This window comes from Sebastes fasciatus, chromosome 6, assembly GCF_043250625.1.
Source record: "Sebastes fasciatus isolate fSebFas1 chromosome 6, fSebFas1.pri, whole genome shotgun sequence".
NCBI lineage: Eukaryota > Metazoa > Chordata > Actinopteri > Perciformes > Sebastidae > Sebastes > Sebastes fasciatus.
Window position 1 is genome coordinate 12,381,810 of NC_133800.1, and position 16,697 is coordinate 12,398,506.

At 37.4% G+C, this 16,697-nt stretch overlaps 1 protein-coding gene across 2 annotated transcripts in view; it reads left to right on the top strand.

Annotated features, from left to right (window-relative positions):
• ercc8 (excision repair cross-complementation group 8) overlaps nt 1-14,753 on the top strand; it is a 17,993-nt gene extending 3,240 nt beyond the window's left edge. Inside the window, exons 4-12 of one of the 2 annotated variants that reach the window (XM_074637671.1) lie at nt 866-989; nt 1,959-2,040; nt 3,563-3,631; nt 3,728-3,794; nt 4,394-4,497; nt 5,295-5,419; nt 9,698-9,895; nt 12,918-13,013; nt 13,379-14,753. In XM_074637671.1, coding sequence (XP_074493772.1) covers nt 866-989; nt 1,959-2,040; nt 3,563-3,631; nt 3,728-3,794; nt 4,394-4,497; nt 5,295-5,419; nt 9,698-9,895; nt 12,918-13,013; nt 13,379-13,453 — 940 coding nt within the window. In that variant the 3' untranslated portion in view covers nt 13,454-14,753. Of the gene's footprint in view, nt 1-865; nt 990-1,958; nt 2,041-3,562; nt 3,632-3,727; nt 3,795-4,393; nt 4,498-5,294; nt 5,420-9,697; nt 9,896-12,917 lie in introns of both variants that reach the window. The other variant, XM_074637670.1, reaches the window with a different exon arrangement.
• The last annotated feature ends 1,944 nt before the right edge of the window (nt 14,754-16,697 follow it).

Here is a 16,697-nt window from a genome sequence, read left to right on the forward strand (position 1 = left end):
AATCTTATTCACTTCAATATATATCACTCTGATTCTGACTGTCAATACACTGTCACTGCCGTTAAAGATTATAATTTTTGCAGTCTTTAATACACACATTTTTGTAATATGTAAATATTATCTGTCACTGTCAATATAAATCCTACTCACTGTACACAATATATAGACATCTTTACATGTACATACTGTACATAATCACCAAGCCCATGTATATCCATTCAGTATAAATTTGACTTGACTTTGTATTTGTATTGTTTACAACTTCCAACTAACACTTGACTTGTATATTGACATTTTATGTTATTTTATTCGTGTTGGTGATTTGTGCTTTATTTATTTATATATATATATATATATATATATATTTATATATATATTTATATTATATATATATATATATATATATATATATATATATATATATATACCTATTTTTTCACTACTGTGAAAAGTACATTGAGAGAGCTGCATATAACCAGAGTCAAACTCGTTGTATGTATGTACTTGGCAAAATAAATCTGCTTCTCATGCCGATCTAATTTGTGTTTATGTAAGCTCAGTCTGAACAGTGTCATCAGATTGTATTCACTGTTGCTCCATAACATCTGTCATGAAAGCATGCACCTGCATGGCAGAACAGGGCTACAGGAGAATGTAGCATTATGGTTTGCAATGTGAAAATAGTTTTATTGTCTGCACAGGGCAGATTAATTTACACTACTTTAATGTGCTAGTACACTATTGTATTTTTGTGTTTTGAACATAATTGAGGGGCGCAGATCACTAAAGAGCTTAAGCAAGAATCTGTGTCTATGAAGTTTTGTATTAATCTGGTCACATTTTATGATTTTGTTTTTTGATTTAGGTCAAGTCGGTATGTCCACAAATTCAGCGTAGAGACAGTCCAGTGGTATCCCTATGACACGGGCATGTTTGTCTCCAGTTCCTTTGACAAGTCCATGAAAGTGTGGGACACAGAGACACTGAAGGTAAGGACCCACAGACTAAGTTACTCCATGTTAAATGTGATATACATTGAGTTATTATGGTACAACTGTACAGTTAGTTTCCCCGTAAATTAGAAACACCTTTCAATATATGCTGTATAAACTTAGTTACAATAGAGCTCAATCAACATATAAACCTATGTGGATGTCCCGAATAAACAGGTGACTGTGTTTATATTTGAGTTTGGTTCATTATTACATAACTAGCTGACATTTGTTTTCTTATAGCTCCACCCTTTCTCTCTTTCTGCTCTTTTCAATATCTCTTCCCGTCTCTTTCTTATTTTCTGCTTCATGCTTTCTGCCTTTCTATGCCACACAGTCCCATATGGCAGGCCCTGAGCTGTGCTAGAGTTACACTGGCACCACGCTTACCTCAAAAGGTCAGGGAAGGGACAGAAAAGAACCACCGACCTTCCATTTGTTTTACCATGTGCGTTTCTGCCTCTGTGCCACACAAACACACACACACTCACGCCTATTAAATTATTTATTGTGGTTGTGTATTTGCACATTAGTGTGTGCTTTGCATCGGTGCGCACAGAGTCCATGTGTATGTGTGGTATTTTTATGCAAACAGAGCCTCCTCTGTGCGTGTGTGCCGATTGGTCGGTGCTGGCACACACTGACAGATGGGGCACAGAGAGGCTTTTTATATTTGCTGAAGAATTTGCATTGTAACCGCCATTGCTGCTCGGATGAGCTGCCTTCTTAGCTGTGGTATCCTCACTCTCCTTTATTTTTTACCTAAGTCATTCCCTTTACTGTGGTGAATTTATACTACACTTACTTTATGTAAGGTCATTGCTGTATATTTTATCATAAAATTAAGATTTTCATTCAGCATACATATACAGTGTGTATATAGTGTACATAGCACTAAACACAGAGAAAGCTGACCCTCTCTCTCTGTCCTTCTCCCTCACTTTCTCTCACTTTGTTATTCTTCAGCCTGCTGAAGTCTTTGAGTTTGAGGAGAATGTCTACAGCCACCACCTGTCCCCCATCGCCAGGAAGCACAGTCTAATCGCAGGTGTGTGAGACAATGCAGCAACAGTTTTTGCTGATCTCAATGGTGAAGAACAAACCAGATGGAGTACCTGTTGGCATTTCTATCATTGCATTCTAAAAAGCATTGAACTTAAAGGTCCAGTGTGTAACAATTAGGTGGATCTATTGGCAGAAATGGAATATAATTTTAATAAGTATGTTTTCTTTAGTGTATAATCACCTGAAAATAAGAATGATTGTGTTTTTGTTACCTTATAATGAGTCGTTTATATCTCCATAGTAAGTGGGTCCTCTTCACGGAGTCCGCCATGTTGCACTGCCATGTTTCTACAGTAGCACAGAACAGACAAACCAAACACTGTTAACTTTTCTTGCTTGGGCTGGAGTCGATAACGTTACTTGCTGCCATCGCCGCCGCTCTTTCTCTCTTGCTTCATAACTCACTTCCACATACACACACACACGCCTACGCTACTCTTACAACCATTGGCTCTAGATGGGGCCATTCACGTTTTTGCTCTGGCCACAGTAGTTCTCCTACACACTTGGCACACGGGAGAGGTTTCAATTGGTTGCAATCTGCAACCTCACCAATAGATACCACCAGATCCTACACACTGTTCCTTTAAGACAACAATGTCATTAGTTATCTAGTCTGTCATCAGTTTGTTCCTCCAAGCAATGTACTGCATGCTTCCCCGCAGCGCGCCACACACACTGCCCTGACCTTTCGCTCCAGTTTTCACCCCCAGGTTATAAATTGACATGTACCTGGAGGGGACACAAGGGGGTCAGAAGCTGGTTACACTTGGACTCTGGGTTCAAAGGCAGATTTCTGGGGAGAAAAATTGTAAGAATCTAGGTGCCACCCACGCCACCCAGCAGGACCAACAGGTTTCTCATGCCTGCTGAGTACGTTCTCATAAATGTGCACACACACAGTTTCTTTGACACGCCTGTTTCTAAAGCAGAGACAATCACAGTGTCTGTTTTTTTTTTTGGGGTGGTCGGGGGGTTTAAACAGATGCTGTCAAACAAGTTGCAAACATCTCTGAAGTCTTTCATTTTATCTAAGAAGACATTTAAAGGGGATCTGTTAAAAAGCACCAGTAGCTCATTAATTCTGCGTATTTTTTGCTATTTAGATTTTAATGGCACCCCAATCATCTTCTTTGTTCTGTTAAATTTTACCTTTCTCTCCTCCTACTTATAGATGGGCGTGTTAGCTCGTGTTTATCAGACATCCGTATCAATGAGTTGTCATATTAGCCACACCTTATCTATGAGTACCTGGGTCTCCCGGTTTGTGAAGCACCTCTTCCTGCTTCACACATTGTAGCAGATTGTACTCACACATTTATCACGAGCTGTAAACTTTGATGATATTGATAAGTAGGATATTGAAACTACGATTGAATGGCATTTTCAGCTTTTAAGCTTTCCTTGTAATTCCTTTATTTCATTGTTTTAAACAAAAAAAAAACAATAACGGCAGCCTTTTGAATCCACCCCCAAAAACTGTCTTTTTGTCTCTGTGTTTTCAGTTGGCACCAAAGACCCTAAAATCCAGCTGTGTGACCTAAAGTCTGGTTCACGGATTCATATTCTTCAGGGTTCGTGAACTACTAGACCATAAATACACACACTTACTTTACCTGCTGTTTTTTTCCCCTCACACACAAAAACAATAACATTCTTTCCCCCTCCAGGTCACAGAGCAGAGATCCTGTCTGTGCGGTGGTCGCCCAGATACGAGCACATCTTAGCCACTGCCAGGTAGGCACAGTTAACTGTCAGTCTTTCTACGGAGATTCAGCCTGACCTAGTTTACCCTCAGAGCCACATTAAGGAATAATGTCAGGTACGGGACTGTCCCCACCATGCTGCTGTGTCCCAGCAGCTCTTGTCATCTCAGTTCCTGCCCATCTGGCCACATTGCAACCCTGAGTCAAGTATAGTGCCACCACATTGCTAGCAGATAGGCACTGTGGAACTCTAGTAGCCCTGTCAGTATGGCATATGGTAGATACAGTCCCCACCTGTTTCATGCTACATTAGACCTGCTAATTAACCTACTGGGACCAGTGTACTGCTGTCCCTGTGGACTGTAAGTGATTTTGAAAACAACTGGCACAGAGAGGCACACAGAGAAGTGTATGATATTCTATTATGGAGCAGCATGTTAATTCCCAACAGAAAACTGACCTTTAAAAACAAACACTGGCGTACACACACTGTTGTTATATGAAGCTCATCAGTTTGAGCATGTATTGTCCATATAAATCCCTGTATTGGACTTAGTGGGACGATCAAACTTGTTTATGAGACTTCATTAATTAACCATGAAAGCAAAAATCCCTCATTTTCCTTCCAAGTGCAGACAGCAAAGTGAAAGTCTGGGATGTGCGTCGGGCCTCTGGTAGTCTCTTCACTCTGGATCAGCACAATGCAGACAAATCAAAAGCCTCCGCTGAGGCAGGTACGGTCACCTCTCCCATTGTTTTTCCTTTCCACTGTCTTTTTCCTCATTCATGCAGTAGGCAGGGCTCTTGGCAGATGTTTCAGCTGTTTAGAGAAGAAAAATAAGAGGCTTTGAAGGCCTTCAGGACAGAAATTCTTGTCTGACAGCCTAATTTGTGGTGTAAAAAACTGAGGTTTTGCTTGCTGATGCAGTGCATTGTCCTGTCATAAATTTCCCCTCCCTCAACCATATCAATCTGCCAATCACAGTCCAAAATGTCATTTTCAGCAACCCCACAATATGGCATATACCTTAAAGTGGTGCTACACAGACTTACTATCTGAGAGGGCTATGGGGGCACGCATTGATCTACAGTCACAGACTTAGCTTTCCTGGTAACTGATGCTTCTAATGATACCTTTAAAAGCTGCTGGTAATTAAGTCAGTTTAAAAGCAACAGTTTCCTCTTAGCGGTGATTTCTAATAACTTTCAGGTTGTTCCGGTTTAACACCGGCTCTCTGGATGAGAGGTTAACATTCTTACAGAATCTGTGTTTCTTGCCTGAGGCCCTGTTTGTGTTTTAATCATTGAGGTCAATGTCAAGACAAAACTAGGTTGCAATTAAATCAGTACATCTTAACGATTCTGTGTGATAATAGGAGACAGGGGATTTTAACAACAATTACACCAAAAGCATGCCATTAAATTATTAATGTAGAATAAGTATGCATTATGCACTGTTGGTTCTTGATGAAGCTGGAGGAGGACAGAGATGACAAATGCATGTTACCATGTTTTTCCTGTGTTTAACCAGTGAACACAGCTCATAATGGCAGAGTGAATGGCCTGTGCTTTACTGGAGATGGCCTCTACCTCCTCACCACTGGAACTGATGACCGTATGCGACTGTGGAATAGTGCTACTGGGGAAAACACAATGGTAAGGTGTGTGTGTGTGTGTGTGTGTGTGTGTGTGTGTGTGTGTGTGTGTGTGTGTGTGTGTGTGTGTGTGTGTGTGTGTGTGTGTGTGTGTGTGTGTGTGTGTGTGTGTGTGTGTGTGTGTGTGTGTGTGTGTGTGTGTGTGTGTGTGTGTGTGTGTGTGTGTGTGTGTGTGTGTGTGTGTGTGTGTGTGTGTGTGTGTGTGTGTGTGTGTGTGTGTGTGTGTGTGTGTGTGTGTGTGTGTGTGTGTGTGTGTGTGTGTGTGTGTGTGTGTGTGTGAGAGAGAGAAAGAGAAAGAGAAAGAGAAAGAGAGAGGGAGTAAATGCTTACTGGATTAACACTTTGGATTATGCAGATGCAGCAGTTGCAGACCCATTTCATTTGCCTTTGCCAAACTAGATCTTTGAAAGAAGCTTGAGTAATGAGTTAAATAAATACCCAAAATGTCCTGCTTGATGCCGTACAGTCTGGTTTCAGAATCTGCAGGAACTGCCCTCGTCGTGGTCACTAGCGGTTTCTGAAATACAGGTTCCGTCCAGCTGTCTATCCTGACATCATGATTCCTATTTTTATTTTGATAGCACCACTTATCACTGGTTCAGGAGGATGTACGTACATATCAGCAAAGTCTTGTCTCAGTTTAAAACTTTGTTTTCCGACAAAGACAATATTACATGTGGAGTTTCACAAGACTATCTTTGGTCCTGTTTTAATGCAGTTTGTGCTTTCACTTGTTTTGTTTTTTAATTATTATTTATTTACAAGTTTATTAAACAGGGACCAGGTATAAAAAAACAAATACTTCAATACTTGAAATTTGACGCATTACACGGAGATATAGCTAAAAGCTCATTTTCATCCCCAGTCCCCGGGTTGATGTTCTTTAGAAATGTAATGTACCAATTATGCAGAGGACATGTAACTCCATATTTCTGTTTATTGTGATGCCATCATTAACTGAAAGCTGCATTGACTGAGATTTGATCAATAGGGAGCAGAAACATGTCACAGAGCTATCACCATGTCAATGGTTTACAGGTTGTTATGGTAACATGTGATGGATAGATAGGGAGTTTAGCTTAGATTAGATTTTTGAGCTCAAACCTAACCTTACAGTCAACATGCAGGATGCAAAACCAGAACAATGAGCAATATGAGGCAAAAAGCTCCATAATGCTGGAGAAGTTGGTGCTATGACACATTAGAGTCATTTGATTCTAATTTTAATACCAAAATACTGATCAATATTAGTTTAATCGGTTAAATTGAGGACATCAAGCTATGAATTTCTTGCAACCTATGTATCAGAGGGAACAATGACTTATTTTTATTGGAAATTGTGGCCACTCTCTGTCTCTCCAAAAAGCCAGAAACAAACGATGACTATTGGTGTAAACATCATACTTGTAGTAGTGGAATCTAGAGTACACTTTCATTACTATCAGATTAGCTCTCAGGCAGGGTTAAACTAGCAGTTTTCTTTGTCAATTTTACGTTTCAGGGTTGACAGAGACATATTGTCAGTAGAGCACTTCTCTTATTGTCACTGTCAATAGCCAGATGTTTTGAAAAGCTACTAAACATGAGAAAACGTTGATTTGTGAAAGATATGATTATCGGTGTCGCTACCTGATCCGTACATCCTGCAGCCCGATCGGTACCGCGCATGTGCAAGTCTCAGCAGAGATGAGAAAGATGTGAGATGGCTCACTTGTTTCTTGTCGCTACTTCCATACACTATGTGTATATGTTTATGTTTGGCATATATCAGATTTATGTATGCTGTGCGTGTGAAGTCTCTGCAGATAATACAGAATGCTGCTGCACAAGTTCTAACTAGGGCAGGAAATCACATCATCCACTCCCTGAAATCTGATACACAGCCCTCTAGTGATAGCTAAATGATTTTACTGTTTCTTGTCTGTACTGCGGCAAACATGAAAGCCTAATTGCAATTTCTGTAGAATATTGTCAAAATTTGCTGCAAATTGTTTCTCAATTATTTGACCAAAAAATGTCTTGAATTTGGTTTAAAATTAGGAGGGTGTACGGTCACTTTTATTCAACTTTTCAAGGGCAAAGGGGAATTATTATTAATGGCAGTACTTTCTTTTCTAAATGTTTAATAATCTCTGGTGGCATTAGCATGTAAACAAGTGAAACAATCAACAACCACTAACCAACAATCTGCCACTGTTGACCAAATCGGACAGCCTTGTTTACGCCACAGCTCCTACAGGCTCTCCAGGACAGATAATTTAGTTTTGGTCATAATTATAGAAAAGAAGTGACAAGAAACCAGAGCAGAGAGAGGTTGACAAATAGCATGAATGGATGTTTTTAGCCCAGACTGAGCCAACAGGATCTTTTAAGAAACTTAGCTTCATAGCCTTTGGTCTACATAAAATATTGGAACATTTGTACATCCAACCCCACACCACAGAAACATAACCTTACCCTAAAGCTAAGGGAAGCTATATATGTATTCTCACTCAGTCTCCTGCTCTAATTTTCTGCTCTGCTGCTTCATGTTGTGGTTGCCATGGTTGACATTTTTTCCATCTTCAGGCTGTAGCCCAAGACAACTAGTGACTATAGGGTATGACCTTCTCTCCTGGGAAGATCAGAGTTGGATTATAGATGAATGTCTGGTGCACATTAGGGGGTGTAAAAGGAATGCATTACACAATCCAAACCTGTTTTCAGGGGCATGAATGAAGTCTAGTAACTCTACACCATCAGGGTGAAGTTGTTTGTCTGTTTGTTCCTGTCTGTCTTGATTTCAGGGTTTCTGCAAGTCCTGGAAAAGTCTTACAAGGTCCAAAATTATGTTTTCTAAATTGAAGGCCTTAAATTGTTACCTTGAGTACCCTGAAAAGTTTCAGTTTCAGAAGCCTTCAAATGATGGTTTCTTGCTGTGCTGTTATTCTGGTGAAAAATGAAAGGCATCTTGTGGAGTGTTTTACCTCCATTAGTGCTGTGGAGCTGTTTTTCTATGAGTGGGTCCCCGTTTTGTTTTTCTCAATGAATGTGCCCGAGGATGCACATGCATGTGTGCACACACGTGACGTGATACACAGTCCTGTCAATGGTTTCTCACTATTCCATTGATCTACAGTACAGGAATGTAGGGATGTCACAAGAACCGATATTTTGGTTCCAAGACAATGCCAGAATTCTGAAAACGTGATCACAAATGTGTTTGGGATGCAGTAAACTCACTATTGACACGTCTAGGGGACGCACCCTATTTTTTCCCTGATAATGCTACTTTGTAAACAACAAATCCGTGTTGAGATTGGCAGGACGAGAGCTAGTTAACTTTAGCTGTTAGCTCCGTGCAGGACTGTGCTGCTTACCGGCTGCTAAGAGGGGCTGGAGCCGATCCCAGCGGACATTTGGCAAAGGCGGGGTACATACAGACTATCACAGGGCTGACGCATAGAGACAGACAATTATTAACGCTCACATTCACACCTACGGGCAATTTAGAGTCAACAACGAACCTAACCTGCATGTCTTTGGACTGTGGGAGGAAGCCGGAGAAAACCCACACTAACACGGAGAGAACATGCAAACTCCACACAGAAGAGCCGCAACAGCCTTAATGTTATCATGATGTGTTCAAATGTAATCTTGCAAAATGTAGTTTTTGGCGGGAAACTTGAATAAATCCAGTTGTTTGAAGATGTTTTCACAGCAATATAAAGTGGGAATTTTGACCTGTTTAACTTCCTAACAAAAAACAGTATGCAAACCAGCAATGCGCCAACAAAGGCAGCGTAGAAGAAGACTGCAAGCTAGTAAACATGGATGTAAACAATACAGGATTTTAAAATACTTCAAAAAATATTGTCTTTGCAAATGTTTTACGAGGAAGGAATCACACTCAATTTGTTAGACCTCAAGGATACACATTGTTGTGTTGGTGGGTGATACTGAAAGTAAACCAGGAAACTCCACAGGGAGTTGCCTGCTAGAAAATATTCTAGTAGTTCTACTGTTGCTTTCATTTTGCATTTTTATCTACATTTGAAATCCGTTTTATTCTCAGTTATAAAAAGCATAAAAAAGTCTTCAATAAAATTGGAGGAAACTTGTAGGCACCCTAGATTTCTTTTGTGACACCTTTGGGGATAAGAAGTTGTTGTTTTGGTGTTGTGCACTAAATGACTCCATCTATTGTTGTAACAAAAATCTTCATATAGTTTATATTTAGGCACACACACACATACACACATGATCTGAACCTTGTGTGCCTTCACTGTTTGTCCCTCAGGTAAATTACGGGAAGGTCTACAACGAGAGCCGTAAAAGGCTACAGTTCACAGTGTCACGTGGCTGCAGCCCAGAGTTTGTGTTTGTGCCGTGCGGCAGCTCCGTAGCCGTGTACGCCCTCCACACGGGAGAGCTGGTCACGATGCTCAGGGGTCACTACAACAACGTCGACTGCTGCGAGTTCCACCCAGACTATCAGGTGAGACATACCGAAGCACCAAGTGGTGACTATTCCCTGCATCAGGCCAATATACCCATCTATGTCTGCAGGGCTGCCTTTGTTTGTGTTTCCATTTGTCTGTTTGCTCTGCCAGTCAGGTCTAGCTGGTGCACTTAGAGAATTCAGCTCAGTTTTTCTCTTTCTCTTTTTTTTTTTAATCTCTTCAGCCAGTGTGGTGTTGTCACAGTAGTAAAAGCTATTCGAAATTTGCAATCACCATGACGGTGTCAAATGAGCTCCTTTTCCTGGACAGATAAGACGGTTAAGTCAACATTCCCTGAGCTATACTGATATAAATGCAAATACTGGCAACCCCTTTGTGGGACCCAAGTTCGTGCTCTCAGCCTAAACGTCGACTTTTATTATCAGAAGTCACGTGGTGAGTGTTACACTGCACAAAAGTGATAACAAGTCCTTTATCAGAGTCAAATGTAGGTGTTGGTTTAGTTTCACCCTTATCTGTACACACAATACAATACCCTGCTTGTTTCCTTTTGAGGAATGAAGGATGAGGTTGTCAGAAAGCCGGTAGAACAGGGTTATAAACTTATGTAATATACAGTAACCGATCGAGACTATTATTAAGGGTATTTTTGTTGTTTAATATCAGTGTTTTTTTTTTTTGTTTTTTTTTACTTATTATTGCAAAATGGCAACATAACAGATGTACAAACACACAGGGCAAAATGTGAAGTTAACCATAGAAATGATAAGATAAACAAATTTACAGGCAACAGAAGCAGTACAGTCAATCAATAGTGCTGCATATCCATACATATATATATATATATGTATATATATGTATATATGTATACATATATATGTATATGTATATATGTATATATATACATGTATATATATATACATATATATATGTATATATGTATATATATACATGTATATATATATGTATATATATGTATATATGTATATATATACATGTATATATATATATATATACATATATATATTTATATATGTATATATATACATGTATATATATATATATATATGTATATACATATATATATGTATATATATATACATATATATATGTATATATATATATATATATGTATATACATATATATATGTATATATATATACATATATATATGTATATATATATATATATATGTATATACATATATATATGTATATATATATACATATATATATGTATATACATATATATATGTATATATATATGTATATATATATATACATGTATATATATGTATATATATATACATATATATATATGTATATATATACATATGTATATACGTATATATATATATACATATGTATATACATATATACATATGTATATATATATATATATACATATATATATATGTATATATATATATATATACATATATATACATACATATATATATGTATATATATATATATATGTATATATATATATATATATTTATTTTTTTTATTTTTTTTAAAGACCATATTAGTTTTATTCTGTTGCTGATTTTACAATGAACACACAAATATGCCAATTCCATAATTGGCCAGATATTGACATAACCATATTATCTGACTAAAACCAATATTTGTTTTCATTAAAGCTGTTGGGTGAAATCAGGAGTCTCCCAATCCATCTGTAAATCCCTGCTGTATGCAACTTTATCATATCATTCTTCTTACAGTATAAACCAAACTGACAACATAAAGCTGTTAAAAAGTTTATTAGTTTATCAATAGACCTTTTCATTGCCATTCTGTAGCTAGGACAACAGCTTTGGTCCAAGTTTACTTCCTGTCAGCTACTGCATTAACAAACATCTCAACAGGAAATACAAAAGAGCCCATTTAGAGTGTTTATGTTGTCAAGTTTGAAAAGGTCTATATTAGGGCTGTCAATCAATTAAAATATATAATCGTGATTAATCGCATGATTGTTTATAGTTAATCGAGATTAATCGCAAATTTATCTGTTCAAAATGTACCTTAAAGGGAGATTTGTCAAGTATTTAATACTCTTATCAACATTGGAGTGGGCAAATATACTTGCTTTATGCAAATATATGTATATATTTATTATTTGAAAATCAATTAACAACACAAAACAATGACAAATATATAGCATAAAAAATATGCTCAAATCGTCAGTGTGTCAGTGTGCTGACTTGACTATGACTTTCCCCAAACTGCATGTGATTATCATAAAGTGGGCATGTCTGTAAAGGGGAGACTCGTGGGTACCCATAGAACCCATTTTCATTCACATATCTTGAGGTCAGAGGTCAAGAGACCTCTTTGAAAATGGCCATGACAGTTTTTCCTCGCCAAAATTTTGCGTAAGTTTGGAGCGTTATTTAGTCACCTTCGCGGCAAGCTAGTATGACATGATTGGTATCAATGGATTCCTTAGGTTTTCTAGTTTCATATGATACCTGCGTTAAAGAAATTAATGGTACTAAAACGAATTTGCGTTAAGGCATAACTTTGTCAGCACTATATGTATATGCTTGATCAGTTCTGTATTCCTACTCTTTAATAATAACCTAATATGGCGGTGCTTTGCATTTCTATTTCTATTTCTACTGAAGTATAATTAGTAATGTTATTAATTGCTAGTTACATTTAGATTCATAATCATCATAAATGTTGAGGGATGTCCAACCAACGTCCTCATTATTTGCCAATGTCAACATCCGGTGTGTGTGTAACATGGGAATGAAGTTTAGCAGCTTGTCACTCTGGAGAGGAGATGTAGTCATGAAAGTTTGTTTTGACTTCTCTCGGTGCCTCTTGTCTGATGCAATCACAATGAGTGTTTACTTCTGGTGCATGGTCACTTTTGAGCTTATGAATTATTTTACTCTCGATCCCAATCGTGCTTGTTAACGCTGGTGTCCCCCCGCCCCCCGGCGCTGGTGAAGGTCATGCTGCAACAGCTGCTCTTCTTTTATTTCCTGTAACAGTGTGTGAACCAGTGTGTCAGAACTGAGGTGTCCTTGTTCTTCGTTATATGTAGGAGCTGTACAGTGGAGGTAAGGACTGTAATATCCTGGCGTGGGTTCCTGTCCTTCGTGCCTCAGATGTGGAAGAAGAGTCAAAAAGTGCAAATCAGGTACTAATAACAAAATATGCAAACGACATATTAGTTTTGCCCTGTAGATTTTGTCTTCATGACAGAAATGAGATCAGGTAAGCAGTCTATCATCTTAGGAATTTAGATCATGACACCTTAATGTTACCCAGCACATACCGATACACAGACAAACACAGCTCTGTCATGTCGTTTCTACATTCTAGTCATCAAAATACAAACCTGTGTTTTTCCATTTTAACTAGTTGGTACATTCATCAGATAAACATTAGTTGTCATACTCGTAATGATGTGTGTTATATGGATTATGTTTTTTGTAGTGGATCTATTTTAGGACCAGTAGATCCTAATTTAGACACGATGTTGAATGTCTTGATTTCTTACAGGCTGCTGCTGCTGCTGCTGACCAGTCCTCAGTGAACCCCGCCTTTCAGGATGCATGGAGCAGTGATGAAGATTAATGCTGCTGTTTTGTATGTGTCGACAAACTGGACATGTATAGTGTCTGACCGTGCAAATGATGATTAACTTTCAGGGACACCTGTGAAGACTTTTATGGGTTTAGGGAAATGTCTCCTGTTTCATCATTGCAGACAAAGACGAAGGCCTTAAAATGAAATGTGTAAATAATTGTACGACTATAAATTTTCACAATGTTATGAATAATGTTTGTTTTTGTACATTTTATATAGCATCGTTTTTTTATTTGAATGTAAAGCCAAAATGGTCCTTGGTATGCATAGCAAGCTTTGTGTTGCTAAAGTCCTCTTAACCTGTTCCAAACCAATTTTGTATTTTCAATAATTCATTGCAGTCATGGGAGACATCTGCCAATGATTGTGCAATTCAAAATGATGTTGATAGTTTTATAATTTGGATGTTTTGAGATGAGTACACAGTCATTTCACAGCACTCACACCTGTTATGATGCTGACACTATATTAGGTTGAGACATTTTGTAATATGTATTTATATGCACTATATTAATTGGTTAAAGGGACATTATAGAGCTCAGAGAGGGAGAGACTTGGAAGCTTTTTAAACAGGTGTGGTGACAGTCTTTCAGTTTGTGTGTTTTCTGCAGCTGAGTTAAGAAGAGACTGCAAATCATCCTCACATGGGAGTAGCCAGGCATTCAGAAACACCCATTATCTTGTTGTCACTCCTGGCAAAATTTACATTTGTTTACTAGTTCTCCTGTCAGCCCTAGCTGAAACTAGCAGCGAGGAGTGATGGTGAAACCTCTCTCTCTCTCTCTCTCTCTCTCTCTCTCTCTCTCTCTCTCTCTCTCTCTCTCTCTCTCTCTCTCTCTCTCTCTCTCTCTCTCTCTCTCTCTCTCTCTCTCTCTCTCTCTCTCTCTCTCTCTCTCTCTCTCTCTCTGTCTCTCTCTCTGTCTCTCTCTCTGTCTCTCTCTCTCTCTCTCTCTCTCTCTGTCCCACCCTCCTCATAGTTTTACATATTTCCTTGGTTACCATGTGGACACCTGGAACCCAAATGAGGCTGAATACTGACCCCCACAAAAAAATAACAAGAACACAACACAGTGATCAACATTATCTCTTTGAAATCTACCATTATTTCTTGCATATCAATCCAGTTATTTTGAATATGAAAACAATATTTATATCCAGGATACTGTTTCTGTCTCTATCATCATACAATTTTGCCGGCCAGCTCTCTCTTTCCCAAATGACCTGAAGTGTCTTGAATTGTATAGTTTTTAATGTATATGTCTTATAATAAAAGCACTGAGAATGCTATTTTATTTCTTTCTCTTACTTCTGTAAACGTGCTGTGGTTCTTACTCCACTTCTGTGGACATTTTAAGACACCTTAAAAATCTTGTTTTAGCCAGGCTTTTTTGCCTTAGTTTTTAAGTCTTAATCATTGGTTTTCATACTATTTCTATCTCTTGTGCCTATTTATTCTAGTGATCTTTTTAACCTATTTATTAGGGCTGTCAAAGTTAACGCAAATTTGTTATATGCAAATGAAATTGGGTTCTATGGGTACCCACGAGTCTCCCTTTTACAGACAGCTGCTGTTAGCTGTTGGGCTTGAGTTTGCCCTGTTATGATTTGAGCATATGTTTTATGCTAAATGCAGTACCTGTGAGGGTTTCTGGACAATATTTGTCATTGTTTTGTGTTAATTGATTTTGAATAATAAATATATACATACATTTGCATAAAGCCGCACATTTGCCCACTCCCATGTTGATAAGAGTATTAAATACTTGACAAATCTCCCTTTAAGGTACATTTTGAACTGATAAAAAATGTGTGATTAATTTGCAATAATCGCAATTAACTATGGACAATCATGCAATTAATTGCAATTAAATATTTTTAATCAATTGACAGCGCTAATAATTATACATTTTATTGTCTAAAACTTTCTTTTTTTTTTTGTTTGTGCTGTTTTAATCTTGCTCTGTGAAGCACTATAGGCTGCATGATTGTAAGTAAGGTGCTATATAAATAAAGTTGAGTATGGAGGTTATGGAAAAAAAACAGCGCTAACTGTAAAGCTCATTTTACATTTCTTTTCCCCAAACTTTATTAATGAGTCAAATATAAACAACAATAACATATAGACAAGTTAAAATAACAAAAAGATGAGACAAAATGCCAGGGAATTCATTGATGACTTAAAAAAAAAAATACAAATTTTCTTTATTTTTTTAAATTTTGTATTTATTTATTTTTTTACTATGACTATTTTATTTTATTTGTATATTTGTGTGTATTTATTTATTTATTTAAATTTATTTTGTACACTTGTTTTTTTGAGTGCCCTCTGGGTATTGTCATGGGTGGAGGGTGGGTGGGATATATATCAGTCCAAACATGTTTGTGCAGTGGATTGTCAGAGATGTATTAACAAAATTCAGAAATAAATTCTGTTTAAAAAAAAAAAAAAAAATACAATTTAAAGGAATATTCGGTTAAGGGATTGTGCAAGAAGCTTTTTACGTTCAATAAAAACAAAATACACAGGAGGATGAAAAAGTAAATAAATGAAGGGCCACAGATGAGTAACATTAGTCGATAATTTTAAAGGTTTCAACTATTATTTTAATTTTTTTGTTGCTTTTCTATTTTTTTGGCTTGACTAGATAATTATAATAGAGGTTATATCTGATAGAAATAAGGTGAAGTTTGGTTTTCTATTTAATTTTATGTATGTGTAATTAGCCAAATATTATTCAAGATTCAAGATTCAAGAGTTTTATTTGCCATTTGCACCTATAAGTACATTGGAATTCTGAGCAGTTTACACCGAGTCAGCTTTAAGAAAAGAAAAAAGGTAGAAAAGGCACAAGGCAATTACAGTACAAAATAAGTAGCACATTCAACTCAACACAATAAATAAATAAATTATTAAAATATAAAACGCCCTCAGTGTAGTCAATAAATAAACTAAACTACCCTCTGCATAGGAACAATACCCCCAGAATACTTATAAACAGTTGGACTAAAAAATATATATTTTTGGAGTGAAACCAATTATTAATTTCATCAGAAGAAGATATCCTGTTCTATTAGAAAATCCTGACCCAACTCTCGATGAGGCATCACAGAGGAATGGATGGTATTGTTGGGAAACTGATGGTATATAGTAGGATCATGAACTGACCAATCAGTGAGCGAGGAAGAGGAAGACCACGCCCCCCGGGGACTCCCATAAGAGGCGAGGAGAGTG